Below are 18,944 nucleotides of genomic sequence, written 5' to 3' on the forward strand. Positions count from 1 at the left end.
GTTAGAAGGTGTCAGATAATGGATGAAGCCTTTCTGCTCACTGACCAAACAATGAATGAAACTAATTTAAATTATTTATAAGAGAAGATCTGCAGTAATTGTTTTAACTTTTCTTATATTAGCAGGTTGAATTTCACACTTTCTCACTTGTTTCTTCCAGTATGTCCAAAAACTGCATCTTCTCTAACACTCAGTTTAGTAAATGTTCTGTCTATATTTGTGTTTCTACCATGTTCCCATGCCAACCCGTTCAAGAGTTTTACTTTAAATTGGCCTTTTTTAGTATCACAACACATCCCCAGATGTAGGCATACAAAAAATATGAATATGCAGTTAATTCACATGTACTTTCCCTAACTCCCAACAGATCTCTAATCTCAGTTTGTCATTAACATCCAGTCAATCAGCCACCAGTAAACACCACTGACAATAATAGACACATTTAGTGCACATACACACATTTTTAAAGGCTTTCTTTTAAAAACTTTTAAAAAATCACATCATTTCAGACAATACTGGTTCTTACTGTTGTTAATGCAAATAAGAAAGATAGACACAGACTGTCGTGTCTATCATCAGTAAATCTAGACTTGGTGAGACTGAAACATTTAGTGTTTAATATGTAAACCTTCAAAAAGCACATTTAAACCAAAAACAGTATTTTGATTTTCATCCACTCCAGTGAAACAAACTTCAGTTTAATTAAATTTTATTTGTATAGCGCCAAATCACAACAGAAGTCATTTTAATTCACTGTAGTGGAAAATATTCAATATAATTAATTCCATAATTATATGGAAAACCCAACAACCCCATTATTTTTCACATCCATATATTTTTGTTCCAAAATTCGAACTCGGCTCTCTTTACACACATGCAGCCACATTGGACAAAGGTCACAACGCTCTCTCTCGGGGACAAAGGTCTCAAAGGGTGTGTTTGTGTGTGTGAGTCTGGTGGTGATAGTGTGTGTGCTCAACATATCAGCCAAGACAAGTCTTTGTCAGTCTGATTTACCTTCACTCAGGTGACTTTGATAAATGAAAGCAAACAGCGAGAGGTTAATTTGTAAAACCTGGATGGCATCACTCTCTCATGTGTACACACACAGACATGTTTCCATCACTTTTGAGCACATCACATTGACTTGCATTCATTTCTTAGAGACTTACCCTAACCTTCACCTACTCCTTCTCCACACCACCCCTACCCCTAACACTTAACCTAAACCTAACCTCACCCTAACCTAACCTAAAACCAAGCACTCACCCTAAGTTTTAATGATTTACCTCACATGGACTTGTGTAGTGTCCCCACAATATGAGTAATACAAGCACACACAGTCACACGGACGCCCACTAATGTGATCACCTGTGGAGATTTTCCCAGGTGCCGGGCTTGTTTGATTAAGACTTAAGTGAGAACAGAGACGCACACACCCAAAAATTTACACCAACATCTATACTTGTGAGAACCTTTACTGACATAATAAATCACCTAGTCCATTAGATTAACCAAGTAATTTTAATAAATTACATTAAATTACATTAAACTGCCATTGGAAGAACACCAAGAAATCAGAAACTCTAACTGGTCTTTCTCTACAGACAGAGAAAATAGACCTAAACCCTCATCATAATATTTTACTATGTAATAAGCATGACCAGACAAACCAAAAGGAAAAAAAATATTTTTCTAATGACGGTGTATCAGATGACGATGTGAAAACTATGAGAAAGGTGGTGGCTTGTTGTGTTGAACTTGAGTGACCTGAATCTGCAGCTGTTCTTGGCTTTACATTTATATTTTAAATATAAACATTTTACAGTACTAAATTTTTTTTTTGCATGAATGAAGAGAAACATTTATTAAGAATAAGCATGTTGCAAGAAGCTAGTTGGGAGGTTGGAGGACAAATAATTTGCAAGACAATAAACCACAGACCTGAGTTTAAGTTGAGAATCCAGTGTTGGGTTTGGGAAAAAATAAAGCATTTTGGTTAAGGTTAGGGTAAAGTCATGTTTTTGTTTACATTTTAATTCAAAGGACCGTTTTCTTCTAGGCCTGCTCAGCTCAAAGTGGCCCTGACCTTAATCCACTGCAGTCACAAAACTTGTTGTACTGCAAGTTTGGATATTTTTACAGGTTGGCTGTGTAAGTTTAATTATGTTAAATATCACTGTATGTGCTATTCTGTGATTGCGGTTTAATTGTATAGGAACGTAACAAACTTAATATTGTTAGTGGAAAGTTAGTGGAACATTTCGCTGCTAATAAGATATTTCCCTCAGGAGTTGGTGGAGACCGAAATCAGAGCTGAAAGAGTGAATGTGGGACTTAAATTCATCAGATGGTAAAGTCATAGCCCCATATCTATGATAATGAAGCTTCATGTAAATAAGCAACTGTTTGCTAACACGTCCACTGATTTAATTGGTGATATGTCAGTGCTGTATTCTCAAATTGGTTCTTCTGTTTTCAAGTAGTAAAATATCAGTGCTTAAGTAAATGTGTTTTTACACTCCGCTGGCCTTTATCAGATATTTGCTTGTGGAGACGACGGGGAGGAAACATAGAAACACAAATCATTGCCTATTGACTTGATGCAGTCATGCTTGCTCGAGGCTATTTACTCAGAAATGATGTAATTTTACTACAGAACATTTATTCAACACATATTGTACATTGTGTTCCTTCTGGCAGTCCCCTTCATGTCAGAACTGCATGAAAACCAACATGCAGAGACTTGGAGTTTGTTTGAGTAAGGGGATCCGTCATAGTGAACAAACATCATGTCTGCTTTCGTTGTCAGGTTACATTACAGTTAAAATAATCTACATATATGTCTGACTTCATTGAGTCTCTGCAGGTTAATGTTTAATGTGAAGTGTAGTAAATGTAAACGGCATCTCATGCCTTAGACTATAGTAAAGTGTTATAGCTGGACTTGATAATTAAAGCCTGACTTTAATTATATATTTAATTATATGAAGTCCTGCTTCATATGTTTTATAAAACTCCACCATAGAAGTGGATTTAATATGTTTATCTTTACAGATAACCACTTACAGCAGAGCAACTACAGAAAAACTAACCAGTTCTCAGTCAGAGACCAACAGATGAAAACCTTTGTTAGACAAAACAAATTAAAACACTTAATTCACAAGTAAGCAAACAGACTCCCTGCCCTTCTTATACAAGGAGTTCATGGTTCTATGCTGTATCTCAGAAGGGAATTCCATTGTATTTGGCATAAACGTGCACTTTGACTCTTTCATAAACTGATTAGAAGAAACAACAGTACTTATAGGGTAAAAATAGTTTGGTTGGAGTAGTGTCTGTGGCCACTTGTAGTCCAGTGTTTAGTTTTTTAGCTTTGTTATGGTCTCTACCAAATCCTAGGGGGAAGTATCTGGTTCTTTAGCTGCTAAAACTAAGCAGCTAGTCCCTGTATATTTGCTGCTGTTTTGTACTTGGTGATAATTATCTGTATGATCAAATCTATGACCCATTTTATATTATCACATATTGTCGCTAAACACAAACCTACTTTGTTTCCATTTTGGCAACAAGTCACAAAATGTGCGACTTCTGAAGCCACAGCCTCTACATCTTCTGATGTAGAGGTCATCTTCATCATTTAACTCCTGTGAACATCTGTAATGATGAAAAGAGTTGTGTTCTGTTGTGTTTTTGACAAGTTTCTCCAGATGTCTTCACAGAAACTGTCAGTGAGGAAACAAGATGGACGACTTCAAATCACTTTTTAAACCTTCAAGAAGTAAGTGTTGACTTTACTTAATTGACTTTAGTTTTAGTCTAGTCATTGTTAGTCACAGTGTGTTTAACACATAAAATATAGAGTGGCAAGAAAAAGTATGTGATCCTTTTGTAATTTTGTGGTTTTCATCATGTCATAAAACTTGATCTGACCTTCATCTAAGTCTAGAGTATTATCAAATATAATGTGCCTAAAATAATAACAAACAAAAAATCTGATCTTTTATGTCTCTAATGAGAGCAACCATAAAAACATCATAGTGGAAAAGTATGTGAACCCTTGGAAAATTGACCTGCTCAGTGGAGTCAGGTGCTAGCATACCTGGAGTTAAGAAAATGGTTTTGAGGGTGTGGACTGGAGCTACCTTGACAGACAAATCCACTTAAACTTTTTGAGTTTGCTCCGCACATGAAGAATGTGTTATGTGAGCCATACCTGGCCAAAAGAAGCTTTCAGAGGATCTATGATCAAGAATTGATGATTTACAAAAAGCTGTAGGGGTTACAAAGTGATCTTTGAAATTCACCAGTCTACAGTTATACAAATAATCTACAGATGGAGACACTGTGGGACTGTGGCTACTCTACCAAGAGGTCGGCAGTCAGTCAAAATGACCCCAAGAGCACAACAAACTTGGTTGTTGCTAAGGTTGCCACTTTTGATTTAGCTTCCACATTTTAAATGCATTTTTCAAAGCGTTGGTATTATGATTGGTCCAATTAAGATCTGGGGAAGCTGAACTTAAACTGTTTGTGATATTCCTCAAACCATTCCACTTTTGGTAGCTACTGTCCACTGACTACCAGGAACACATGACCTGCTGTTTTGCACCTATTTTAAGGTAAAAATAGAATTTAAAACAGAATTTAATCTGCACAAAAACTAAACTTGCCTTTTAAAAACCACATCATCTGTTTTGTAGTTTGTTTGTTTTTTTGTTTTTTTTTTTTTACTTTTTCACTTACCTCATACAAATTCTTCACCCTAAAATTTAACAGTTTATCATATGGGTTCTTGCTGCTTGTCTCCAAGAGGAACCTGAGTCCCCACAATGTGACTGTGTAAACACAATTATGTTCCCACAACATGAGTAATAGAAGTACACACAGATATCTGTTGATAACACGGTGACAATTGTTTAATTGTAACAGGTTTAATCTGTCATTAATCATTTACTGTTATCAACTGGATTTGGATTTTAGTTTATTGTTTTCAGATTATTTTACTAACAAAGGTGGAGCCGTGTTAACATTAATGATAAGTGAACTGAATGCTGAATGAAGTCAGTTCTTCTGAGAGAAAAATTTAGCGCCGTAATCTCTGTTGATTTTAAGTCATTTTATGTTTGTCTCTAGTGTATGTTATAGAAAAGTTTGTTTTTGTCATCATTACTGAAAAACATTAAAAACACAAATCAGGTTTTATTAACAATTGCTTGATGCTGCAGTACAGACGCAAGTCAGCTGAATTTTGATCATTAATTACATCAAAATATTTTGTTGTGACATCCTCATGGTGTATGTGAAGGTTCTTCAAATATCTTTAGGCCAAAAATATTCAGTTACTAATGTTGTAAAACCAAAATGCAGACAATTTGTGAATCAGAAAAAAGTTATTTTTGGTTATTTTCTCATGATTATAGATGTAAACAACCTGCCAATTGACAATAACAATAAAATAAATGAATAACTAATTTGTATTTGGGGGTTTAATGACATGAAGAGGTTGTTGTTGTTTTGCTATGAACTCAAACAATAATTATTTATCCTGTCATTTTGCAGGTGTCAGTGATTCCCTGTTTGAACTGAGCTAATGTCCAGTGTGGAAGTAGTTTAATGCTTAATTGCTAATGGCAGAAAAAACACAGTATTAGAAGAATTTGAGTAGAGAAACAGTGGATCTACCCTTTAACACCGACAAAGACGCACAGACAATTTGCTCGGCTCAAACTTGGTGAAAGCTTCACTGTGGCCAAATGAGCCCCTGAATAACCAGGTCACTGGGAACACTGGGGCCCTGCCAGCTTTTGTGTAGCAGCTCGCTAAATGTCGGCGGGGACCCTGTGTGTGTGTGTGTGTGTGTGTGTGTGTGTGTGTGTGTGTTTGTAAGCCACACACTCTCCTCATGCTAGTAGAGCAGAGGCCCGCTCCTTCCCTCCTCTCTGACCGTTGTACACCTCCCTCCTCCTCCTCTTCCTCCTTCTACTCTCTTTTTCTTTCCTCCATCCTCTTTTTCCTCTTTAAACTGTCTTTTGTTTTTATTTTCGTTGGCATTTCTGCTCCGTCGTTGTTCAGGCCCTAAATGAGTCTTGACTGGCCCGCGGGCCACTGGAGAAGCACAAAGGACTTTGCTCTACTCGCTACAGTTGATCCATTGTAGGCGACCCACAATGCACTAATTGGCGATGACAATTAAGCGCGGTCGACACTCAGCTTCAATTTGCCCGCTGCTCAACATACATCACAGGCCAATGATTCAGCCTGCTCTCTCTCAGAAAACATGTATATTCACTCGGGCAGGTTAACGTGCACCTTTATTCACACAAAACTGTTTTCTTCTCGGCTCAGTTTGAGACTCGGCTCACAACCAGCTGCAAACTGGCATGTTTGCCATCTCAGCAAACTGTGAGCTCATTTTGAAAAACATTCTTGACCTTTGAACCAGTAGCTGACACAACAATATCTTAAGGTCCATTAAGTGATTTTTCAGATTTTGATCGTCCTCAGCAACCAGAGTTTATCTAGTTGTCATGAAGGTGTATATGTTAAATCTTTCAGAAAAATGCAAACATAAACACATTATGTGGCACAATCTACTATCACTGTTCATTCTGCAGAAAAATGGACCATAGTGATATTATTAGATCTTGATGATGGTACATGCATGGACACTGAAGAACACTTTTCAAACCACGTCTTCAGGAAGATATTGAAGTGTAGCACAAATTAGTTGCGTAACAAAGGAAATGAGGAAGAAATACATTCTCTCATCCCAATATCACTCCACAAAGCTGCCCAGTCACTGTGTGACTAAAAGTCCAAGAGATAAAACCAACCCAACATTTTTCAGCTCTCCCATTTTTCTTTATGTCCTGTCAGATTTAACCACATTTCTCTGATACTTAAGGTTGATCTTATTCCCTCAGGAGATACTGTACATCAGATTAAGACCGTTACCAGTTCATAAGCCTTAAAGAATCTCTACCCATGCATCAATGATGGCATTTTTCTAATAGACTGTTTTTATTCTGCCACAGTAAATGGATGCTAGAGGACGCTGGAAACATCAACCGGAGCAGCTTTTGTGTTGACAATTGACGTGGACACTAGCGTGAAGCAGGAGGAGTTCAGCGATGATAAACATCCAGCAAGATTTAACTGTGAATGTTCAGGTGAGTGATTCTTTTTTCTTTTCTCAGCAACGGTGCATGGAATTTGCAAAGTTGTCACACAGTCATAAACTGTCACATTCCCAAATTTTTATAGAAACATCAGTGTCCTAATATTGTCTGTGCTCATTGTATATGCTCATTAGGTAGTGATATAAAAACCTCTGAATATCTTTAACCAAAAAATAAGAACATTTCTACATGCCAGCCGCACAATATTATGAAGTTTGTCTTTATTGGCATCAGTAGCTAGCAGACAACAGGAGGAAGGGCTGGTTAAATAAAAAAAAAAAAAAAATCAACTCCCTGTACTTGCATAAGAGTTTGGCTGCAACAGAAGCAATGATCAAAAATAACTTAGAATGTGCAAAGGAGAATCAAGTTTCACTCCAGTTACTTCGCTTAAACGATAATGAAAATATGGTTTTCTCCAAATACGTCAAGTAAAACATACTGCAATGGTCATAATGTGCCCACAACATAAACAACATAACTTGTACAATCTAGGAAAATCATAAAATGGCAGCAAGATTTCAACTTATAAGTTAATGTTTTCTCAAAACTAGGTAAAAATAACAAAACACAGCTTTGGAAGCATGGAAATGAAAACATGGCAGCATTGTAGAAAGGTAAAAAAACATGAAGTATGATGAACACAGCATAAACAAGCAAAAAAAACAACAAAGGTTTCAAACTGATCAGATGCACATTTCCTACAAGTCCGCTACAGTAGCTACATAGAAGGAAACAGCAGAGCCCAGCATGTATCGAAGTGATCATTTGTGTGCACACAATTATACACTAAACTCTCGGATTAGCATCAGTTTACTGCAACAATAGGAACTATTTTTCCCAGACGTTTGCTAGGCCCCTTTACTATTATGTTTTTTTTTTGTACAGACTTAAATGGTCATACCATTTGAATGTACACCTCTCTAACACTGAAGAAAATCTCAACACTATCACCTTTATTAAGGAGGATTTATTACAGACTTAGTTTCAGCTGCTGTAGTTGTACTGAATTAACTGACGGAGTACTTCTGTTTGCAGTTTAGACTAGAATCTAAAATTTCAAAAGATCCCTGACACCTGCTGGGCTCTGCAGAACACAAATGATAAGTACCAGGGGAAAACAATCAACATTACAAAATTGAAGTGCGTCAAAATGAGTCAAAAATAACTTCAACACTTTCAATATCACCTGACATGGCTGCAGGTTTGTTCTACAAAACAAAGTACATGGCAAAGCAAGTTTAAATCAGTGCACTTTTCCTGCCATATTTCAAACAACAAATTATTTAGGTTTACTCTACAGTATCATTTACTTCATAAACATGAATAACTATCAGTCTGTTCTCTGCTTTTCACAAAAATACATAGTACCGAATAAACCCGTAACTGGGGGTTTGTCAGTCAGCAGCTTATTAGCACATAAATTCCCTTTAAAGTTTTGTTGTATGGCTCCAAATGATGGAAAAACAGAAGGAAGAGTGTGAGAGTGGACAGAACAGCAATAATTTAACACTGATGTGAGAACAAACAAGAAAACGATTCACAAGAAACAGCAGCAGCTACATTTCCATCCAAATTAATACAAGCTAAGGCTATGGCTAAGGTTTATCGAACTTTAAAGCTGCTCTCCATGATTTTGTTATTATGCCCAAAATTCCAACAAAGGTTTATTGATGATGTTTTTGAAAACATATATAATCACTGATTAAATGTGAAAATTGATGGACCCTGCAATAAAATCTGTGGGTGCAGCTTTAAATGATGAATGTTGACAGCATTTACTTATGGTTTCATTTTTGAAGAAATTGTGTAATCTCTTTCTAGAAAACGATAATTAATAGAAATAGATTATTCAAAGAAAATACTAATCAATCTTAGTGTAATTGCCTTTATGTTGTTATCAGCTCCATCCTCCCGATTGAATCACACTTGACTATTATTTTGTCTGACATTTCTGTAAAACTGGATGGAAATGCAACTGTTGCAACAAATTTATGAAAACAACAGTGTTTCCAAACTTTTACACATGAAAGCAGTGGGTTATAAAGGCCATCTAGGTTGCATAGAGATACTAAAAGCTAAAGCTGCTATCATGTTTGATGGATTCTACATGAATAAAGCACAGCAAGAAGTAGAATCACAGAGGAAGAGAGGAAGGAAAAGGCAACAATGAAAGAATAAGTTACAGTATATTATTGCCTGGTATTTTACAGTTAGACTGATAAGATAATGTGCTCAGACAGACGGACAGTCTGTTTTAAATTAAAGTCGCTTTACGTACATTTTCATACACTTGAGAATTTAGTTAAAAACATGTTTTTACACCTCATCTACAAGTTAGTCAAATAATAATAAAAATGAGATAAAAGAGAATGTGAATGGAGGGTATTTGTTTATACTTCAATCAAAGCTATGATTTAAACTATTGTATTACCATTATTTGGTAAAAAAATATCTCAATCTAAGGGCCTGTGTTACTTCCCGAGGAACCAAAAATCTAATTTTCCACCTCAGAGAACGATGACTGTGAAACGTTTTGCGTTTGTAATTTGCTTCTTCACAAACAGCAGCTGTGGCCAGGTTGGATTTAGTCAGTTACATTAGATTTTAGTGGTGTCAAGTTGTCAGTGGAACTGTTTAGACTGTAATATAAAATATGGTTTCAGACACTGCTGCTGTCATGTTGAGTCTTATTTGGCTGACAAATAAATTTAGAGACTGAACTGATCACAAACTTTAAACCATTTGTGACAATGATGCTGTGGTTTGTAGTCCGACAGGGTGAAGAGGAAGTGGTACAGCTCTGGAATAATCACCACTAACCTGAACTTCAACATCAATTCCACAGGGACCGTTTATTCAGTCAATGTTTGAGCAGAAATGTGCAAAACAAAAGTGTTTTTATTAATTAAAATTTGATTACATTTCTGCTGATTAACAAAGTAATTAATTAATCTTTGTTCATCTTTGTTTCTCAGCTCTAAACTTTTTACTTCAACTTTTTTAGTAGAACACTGTTTCAGGTGAACAGCATCAATTTACAGGTTAATCCAATACATGCATACAATATTGCTTTATAAAATCCAAACTCTATTTGCTATTGAGAAAAAAGATAAATGCATACAAATCTCAGTCTTTTGCTCTTGATATTTGATCATCTCACCTGTATGTTCGACAACGTTCGAGCTCTGCATGATTTTAACACACATTACAGAGCTTAATGCTCAATTCTATTTTTAGTTGGATCTGATCTTTTTATATTGAAGGTTCATGTTCATGTTTGCAAATGAAGTGTATCCAGCTCCATCGCTGAAGCTTAAAATGCCACGCATGTGCAAATTTAACTTTAATATGGGCCACATGTGTACAACAACAACTACTACATAATTTGTGCAAAATCGTGTAATTTCCTCAAAAACTGCTTCATTACAATATGTTTTTTCTAGATTGGCTTGAACAGAAGAATCTCCATAAATGTGCTGTGAGGTGCCTGACGACTGATAACAGGTAACATGCAAATACGTACAGAGGTGAGACAATAAAACACCACGTTTTCTAACAGCAGCCACGTTGTCAATATAAATCAGATCTAGTATTCTTACACTTCTGTGGAAAAGAAAATCTGACCTGATTCACTCAAAAAGATCATATTTGGGCCAATTTAGCTTTAATGGGAACTTAATTTAAGATCTGAATGAGTCTCCTGGAGCTCGGCCCAAAATAGTAAATATACAGTAAATGTATTTTTAACACAGTGGGCAAAGAAATAGACCGAATATACAGTACACATAGATACTGTGTACTATTGTTGTTCTGATGTAACTGACATGAATCCACGTTGTGAAGAACTAAACTACAAACGTCTCTTGGGTTGAGCATCAGTTTAACAGCTGCATCATTATGTTAATCTGTTTACAGACTAAATTAATCCAGAAACAGAAGAAACGCTCACATTTCCAGAAGCTGAGGTGACATTTTCAAATTGTTGAAGTAAATCAGATCTTCACATTTAAGATTTTGGCGCCAGGGAATTAATTAATGACTCAAATAGTGAATTAATTTAATGTCACTTCATCACTAACCTCAAGCACGACTTACAGAGCAGGTGGAAGACGTAGGTTGGAATAAACCACTGAAATGTTTAAAATGTCAGTTTGAGGTGTGACTTTAAAACGTTTAACTCCTGGAATAAGAAATAAGCGAAGGTGGTGGGATGACGATGGTGGAGGATGACTGCATGTAAAGATGTTTGACTATAAAATACAAGTAGTTCAGTTTGTAAAGCCTGGTGCAGCAGTTCTTTAGTTGGTTTTCTCTCTGCTCTTGACAGTAGCACAAAGAGCACAGGTGTGTGTGTGTGAGTGTGTGTGTGTGTGTGTGTGTGTTAACAGGTGAACATACAGACACAAACCTGAAGATATATGAAACGCTCTGAGCTCATCCTCTGCTCAACTGTGATAGAATTTGTCCTGGAAGCACACAAATCAGACAAACAGCACTTTGTCCAGCGCCGTCGCCTGGCGGCACCTCAACTGTTACTGCTCTTGTGTGTTTCAGGTGTCGTGGTAGGGCAGGTGAAAGCAGCCGGGGCTGTCGTCATCAGGTGACCAGAAGGAGGACGGCCTCTTGTGGTGGAGTTCTCGGCGAACACAGCGAGGACACGGCTGAGCTTTCTGCTTACACTCGGCGTGGAAAACGGCGCTGCAGCCGTCACACCTGCAAACACGCAACACGCAGGTGAGTCATTAAATTACTCTACTTGTATGAGAAGTAGGGATCCAACAACAAATCTAAATATGGTAGTAGTTGCAACAAATTTAATCCTCGATTAGTTGGGTCTGGTTACTTATACTAGTAACAATACTGAAAACGTTAAGTGAGTCAGTGGAAGTGAGAAGCAAAGATATCTTAACATCACACATGACATTTATATTCAGAGACTCTAAGCACCAACTAAATCCATCAAAACTCAATTAATGTCTCAGGTTTCTCTCTGCACTTTACAGTAAAGGGAAAGTAAAAAGAAACAAAAAAAACTGCTGCAACATTTGTGGATTATCTAAATATAACAATAAATCAGTTAATTTATTTTTTACTGTGATTCATCTAACGTACTTAGTTTAATTTATAATATATATTATTGACAGTACTTATTGTATAAAACAATTTCACATTTAATTACTGTAATGAGCTGACCAAGTGCAGTTTTATTTTAGCTTTTATTTGCTGTGCTTAATAATTTTCTACTTTATTACAGCCTTCACCTGTAGTTTAGATCTGTGGATTCATTTTTTTAAGCTAATTGTTGGCATTTGGTGCTGTATTAAAAAGAAAAAGAGAGATTTGCTCTAACAAATGACAAAACTGCTAAATATATAGTTGGTGAGACAAACCAACAGTTTACTCAGTAAATACAATTATGACCTCCGCTAATTATTTCTCGCACTTTGCTTGTGTTCACTTCCAGTTTTCCCTCCATATAAATTGGTTTGTTTGTAATGTAAGAGATAATGTTATGATTGTGTTCCTAACAACTACGACCCAGGAACACCCGAGTACAGTATTTTTAATACAACATTATTACTTTGGTCAAAACTACAAATATAATAACACCTTATTACTCATTTGATTGCAACAAAGCTGTTTTCATTAATCTAGCTACTGCTCATTTCCTGTGCCATCACTGTATCAGTCAAAAAGTCAACAAAGTCCAGCTCAGCTCCGTTAAGTACAGCAGATACAGCCGTTATCAGTTAACATTTAACACTTCCTTCACACGTCATAAAACCCAACTCAGCAAGGAAGGTGTGTCTGTGTGAGAGTGATAGTACAGACTGGGTGTCAGTTTCCCTCCACGGTGCAGAGTCAGAGTAGGAATCAGTGCTGATCACATCTCTCTCTCTCTCTCTCTCAGGACGACGAGGAGGACAAGGAGGAGGCTCTGGACTCTGTCAAATGTCCATGTCGTGAAAATCCCTTCAACCATCACACGCAGCTTCTCATGCCAACAACTAACAAGCTGCAGTTCTGTGCCCAGAGAGCACTTAACTCACATACTGGGACAGTTTCACTTTAAAGGATCCATTCACACAGATTATTCTGTATCGATCCATGTGGAGAGATTTGGTTTTAAGTGTCAGGTATTTGAGAGATCAGTCTAACATGTCTGCCTCTAAAAAGGAGGTGATTGAATTTAAATGTAGTGATCAGGGCATTAAAACAAAGCTCAGCACAACGTCTTTCCAGAAACAACATCACCATAGTCTATTTTTACAGATAGGAGACGTCTTTAGTTAAAAAAGCTACAAAGAAAGGATATTGTTCATGAAAAGACATTTGTCCTATGCTCTGAGAACCAGGAATTACATTCAGGTAGGTTTATCAAAACCTGGTCAAATAAAAAGCAATAACTGAAGTACCAAACAAAAACACACGTAAGTTCTTAACATGAGTTGACACAAACAGAGGCACCAGCTGACTCAGATTCCTGCTACGTTTTGATATAAACACCATATCTTGTCTGCTAGCTAGCTGCAGCTAATGTCCGTACAGTTAGACTAGAGTTTGTACTAAAGAAAAACACACTGGCCCTAACTATTGAAATCTGGTTCAATGCACTTTTAAAAGTCAACAGTTTTAGTTTTGTGAGTACATATGTCAAGTCACAACCCGTACATATGCATCAAGCTCAACGCTGCACGTGTCTACCTGATATTTTGCATAAATATCAGGTAGACACAAAAATTTATCTTTTCATTAAAGAAAATGCTCTTATTTAACACTGACGGCTGTAATGATGGTAATGTTATTGATGATCTGTATTATGCTGCAGCTCTGATGTTTAATAAAGCTATTGTTAAAATGACAAACGTCTCTAACTTTGAACACTCGTGACACATCTGATCAGACAGAATAATGTGCTGCTACATATACTTTACATAATGTTATAGTTTGGTGTCTATTTATTAACTATGCTTTACGAAAATCTCAATTAAAATAATAATAATAATAATAATAATAATAATCAGTGTGTGCAGCCACTTTTTCCCCTGAATCAAGTCTAATCAGATTAAATAAAATATATATTAATCTTGTTTGAACTGTTGACCACCAGGTGTCTGTGTCTAACTGATTTACTTAACGTTAATCTGAGGGTCCGTACCTCTTGGTGGCGTTCTCCTGGAAGGGGTAGATGACCTGTCCGTTGTGGCAGAGCTCACAGATGAAGCCTTTCTCTCGACACAAACTGCAGCTGAAAACATGAGAGCTGGCAAACTTGATCACCTTGGACAGGAAGGGAGCCAGTTTTCCATCAATCACCTGCAGGGTGAGGAGAGGAAGAAGGGAAGAACAGAAGAAAAAAAATAGTCAACAACAATAAGGAAGTTCACAATACTTGTATGAGATGTAAAGTACCAGAGTGGCTGTCAGCAACCTCAACAAACTGATGCAAATGTCATATTTCGTTGCACCTCGGGTCAATAGTTTAATAGGAACAATTACTCATTAACTAAAACTTCTGTGCTTTCATACCAGCATGAGTTCTCTGGTAAAACTGAAGTTTCAAACAAGGAACCCAGTTTAACGACTTTAGAAATGCAAAGAGAAGCTTAAACGTTTTAAACAAGGATGTAAAAATGATCGTTTCTCACTTAAATTGAATGAACAGGAGCAAGCAAAGCCTTCTGGGTAATAATGAAATTAAACACAAATCAATTATTATGTTAGCTTGTAGTAACATAGACTTTACTCATACTTAATATTACCTGCAACATTAAAGTTATCTAAACATTATTTCTGACTAAATATAACGCAAACATACATTACTCCAAAATATCTTAATTAGTACTTTTACTTTTGATACTAACATTGAATATACGGCTTTTACTTGCAACTAAGTATTAAAGACGGCACACAGGACGGGAGGAAACTAAAGGAAGGATGGAGACAGTAAATGACGTGAATGCCTTTTAAAGGAAACGCTTGGCAAGTTCCTTAAAGAACTGAGGGTAGGGGGCTGCGCAGTAGAGGGAGTTGGACTTGGATTGTAGTGGACAGACGGTGGGTGACTCCGAAAAAAAAACCCAAAATAAGAGTGGTGCAGAATATTTCAGAACTGAAAATGTTTTCAAAGCTCCGTCATGTCATGTTAATAATGCATTCAGAGCTGTAAACATAATGAGAGCGTGCATGTAAGACAGAGAGAAGGAGACAAACAGAGTATGAAGTAAGAGACAGAGTGGTAGTGATACAATATACAAGAGAGATCTTGAGAGAGACCAAGAGCCTGTATTCAGATACAAGTGGTTCCACCTGGCAGAGCTCTGGACCTCCCAATTATAACCTCCTTCATGCCGTTTGTTAGACGAGGGGAGAACTGGAGGACATGAGATGGAGAGAAGAGGAAGAAACACACACACACACACACACACACACACACACACAAACACACAGCTCCTGTTTGCAAATCATAGACAGCTACACTTTACACTAGGATGAGTGAGCGTCCTTCACTGTGTCAAATTATCAACATGAGAATGATATTTTGGACTGTGTCGTTAAAAACAAGCTCTTGTTGATGATTATTCACTAATACGTTGTTTGCAAAAGTAAAAGTACACTGTGTGTTTTTATACAGGTGCTTTTAGTTGCACTTCAGTATAAAGATGTGCAAGGTTTCTCCTGAAGAGCCTCTCTCTAGAAGCTTCTGAAAAGGATTTTACAAGCTAGGGCAAAAAGAAAATGTTAGAGATGGCTGCTAAACCGTCGAATAAACAATTCAGAGGAACAATGGCTTCCATACCTTTGGCCCAAAAGTATAGTTTGTCAATTATATGGTTATGGGTTAGAATTTGTAGACACTGCCCAGTGCAGCAGTAAATTTTCTGAACATGGCTGAGCAGAAAAGTGTAAGATGTTTAACATGTCTAATGTTTAAATAAAATAAAATAAAATAAATTTTCTGTGTCTGTGAACTGTCTCAGTTTCTCTGCACGTTTAAACAACACTGCTGTTCTAAGAAAACCCCAGTATCCTTCTGCATGAGCTGTTGTCTGTGACGGAGAAAACAACTCCAGAGCGCATAAAAATGTTTGCAGGCTGGCAGACAGGCAAGCACTGAAAGTAAGACAGATGTACGAGTCCACCCCCCCCACCCTCCACCTCCACTCTGCACAGTCCAGCTAAGTCTGGTCCAGCCCAGTCCACATGACGAATGGCTCTCCTGATGGAGGCCGACAGGCTTGGTAATTAAGGCGCTCTATAATTGGACTGGGCAGAATCAAACCACTGGCAGCACAGCTCTGGTGGCTGACTGGTGGGACACTGGGAGAGATGGAGGGAGGCACAAAAAGATGGATGGATAGAGAGCAACAGGAGTAATCAACAGCCAAAATGTGGGATAGGGCAATTTAAAGAAAGCTTTTCTGTATTTGTTTTAATCCAGGAGGAGATTCTTCTATTAGAAAATGAAATATTATCAAATTCAATGCCTAAAATTCACAAATATTACCCACTGTTTTGAAACATTTCCCATATCCCTGCTGTTACCTCTGGCTATAAAGATCCATTGACCTTTTTATTGGCTTCACTGGGACAATCATTCAAACCAGAAGTTCCAACTTCAAACCTTTTAATTCATCCACTCGCCCACATCCAACAAGGACAACAATGAAGCCAGATATTGATGGCTGCCCTGAGAGCCTGGGTCAGACAGCAGACTCATTTCTGTCTCCAGGATTTGTTGACACATGTGATAAATTGGGGGAGTTTTGAGATGATTAACTGAAGAAGAAAGAAAAGAAGAGAACGCAAAAGAACCAAATTGTAGATATCAGGCTCTAACCTTTCTGTTTCGATTTCTATGTAGGACACCTCGACAAACAGAGAAGCTAAAATAAGTCTCAGGTCACTTCTTGGAGATAAATTCAACATGTACGCAGGAGCTGCCCAGTACAGATCAGTGACATGTAGCATTGACAGCTTGAGAAACGAACAAAAACAGACATCATCCGTATCCGCACCTGAACTTTCACTGAAGACTGAAGTATTTTCATCTCACAGCTTCTAACACAACTGAAATGGTTTTCAATTCAAGCATCACACAGAGAAACTCTGTTAAAGAGGTGATTTGAAGTTATTTGTACAAAGTAAAATGTGCCAAAAGTTGCACGAGTCCATCATTAATGTTAAAGGATGTTCTGATCTCCCACTGGGCCCCATGATAAGCAACACTTCAACTTCAACCTGTTGTACCTTTAAAGTGACCCGTCATCTCTTAAACCTGATTCTGACTATGACTTTTTCTCTCTCAAGTAAAGAGTAAGAACTTCCATGAATGACCTGTCATGTCTAAATACAGATGTAAAGCAATTTAAATGCTTCAAAGACAAAAGGCCTTCACTTGAACAAGTGACTTTACAAGTCCGTCATGTGACGTATTTCATGTGTGATAAAGTGTTTTCAGTCTGAACTTTAGAAACTGTTCAGATTTACATTTTTAAAAAATGTAAAATGACCAGAAGCAGCATCAGTACTAACATTAAAAAACAACTGTATCCACATGGCCTTTCCCTCCACACACTCACCAAAACACACACACACACACACTTCGGCTCGTCTCCCTCCATCCAAACTCCTCCCCCCTCCAGTTCAACCTCTTTCCCTGCTCCACGCAGAGTCTTTGTGCTCCAAAACCTCCTAATCCCCTAAAACTGCTGTTTAACAGCCGTTCGCCTGCCTGCACCCTCCTCTCCCCGCTCTGTCCAACCCCCCCCCACACACACACACTCGGCCACAGCTCCATTCACTAAACTAGGAAGCCAGCTGGGATTACATGGCTGTAAAGACAGGGGTGAGCTCTGTTTGGAGAACACCGCCCTACACCCCCAATCCCCCTCTCTCTTGCACACACACACTAAAAAGTTGATGAAGAGTATGTTGTTTGCCAAGTGTTTGGACGCTGGAGCCTGTCTTATCGGGGGGTGGGGGTGCCCTACAAGATAATCAATAATTAAAAAACAAACAAACTGATTGATGTTTCCACAATGAACAGATATAAAACCTAAAATTCCTTAAAAACATTTAAAAATTGTAGGAATAAATTAAAGTAACGACACAGTACAATCAGTCATGTGCACACCTCTCCTGTCTTCTTTTGCAGATATCTTGAATCACTAATTTTCAAATACAGTGTGAGAAAAATCCTTCAAAGCATTAATTATATACAAAACGGTGCAGAGGTTTTATGCACTAGTGATAAAATACCTGCATTAATAGAAATTTCCATTCAAACGTTTGGGCCAAGATGGACGTTTCAATTAAAACTCATTTTCAGCTGTGCTAAGTTCATTTTCTAATCATGAATTTGTCTACGTGTGACAGTACGTCTGGGTCACTATAATGACACTTATATGTGTCATTTCAAGTTTCACCACGGATCAAATGACGCTTGAACAGTCTCACTAAAGTAAATCGAGTTGTATCTTTCAAGCCTTGTGCTCGTGTTACAGAGTCAATCAACATTATCTCAACACTGTATTAGGCTACTATTCCTTTAATCCCTAAACCTTCAGTTTGGAATCTATACGTCTTCTTTCCCAGTTTCTAGTTGTGTCCAGTTTGACCTTTACTAACCAGAGTTGTAAACTTGAACTCAAGGAGCCATGAGCAGAAACTAGAAATTGTTCTGAGAGCATTTAACATTTACTTAAGTGGCCTCTGTGCGTCTGGACAAGTGTGAGTGGAGAGGCATGCCTGGCATCG

The 18,944-nt window shown here is 37.5% G+C and overlaps 1 protein-coding gene across 6 annotated transcripts in view; it reads right to left on the bottom strand.

Moving 5' to 3' along the window:
• Window positions 1-7,385: 7,385 nt before the first annotated feature.
• Window positions 7,386-18,944, bottom strand: part of plekhm3 (pleckstrin homology domain containing, family M, member 3) — a 35,586-nt gene continuing 24,027 nt past the window's right edge. For all 6 annotated transcript variants that reach the window (XM_026376483.1, XM_026376482.1, XM_026376479.1 and 3 more), the window contains 2 exons: window positions 14,344-14,501; window positions 7,386-11,897 (listed from right to left, as the gene is read on the bottom strand). In XM_026376483.1, the coding sequence (XP_026232268.1) occupies window positions 11,735-11,897; window positions 14,344-14,501 (321 nt within the window). In that variant the 3' untranslated portion in view covers window positions 7,386-11,734. The remainder of the gene's footprint in view (window positions 11,898-14,343; window positions 14,502-18,944) is intronic.

This window comes from Anabas testudineus, chromosome 21 (genome assembly GCF_900324465.2).
Source record: "Anabas testudineus chromosome 21, fAnaTes1.2, whole genome shotgun sequence".
NCBI classification, from domain to species: domain Eukaryota; kingdom Metazoa; phylum Chordata; class Actinopteri; order Anabantiformes; family Anabantidae; genus Anabas; species Anabas testudineus.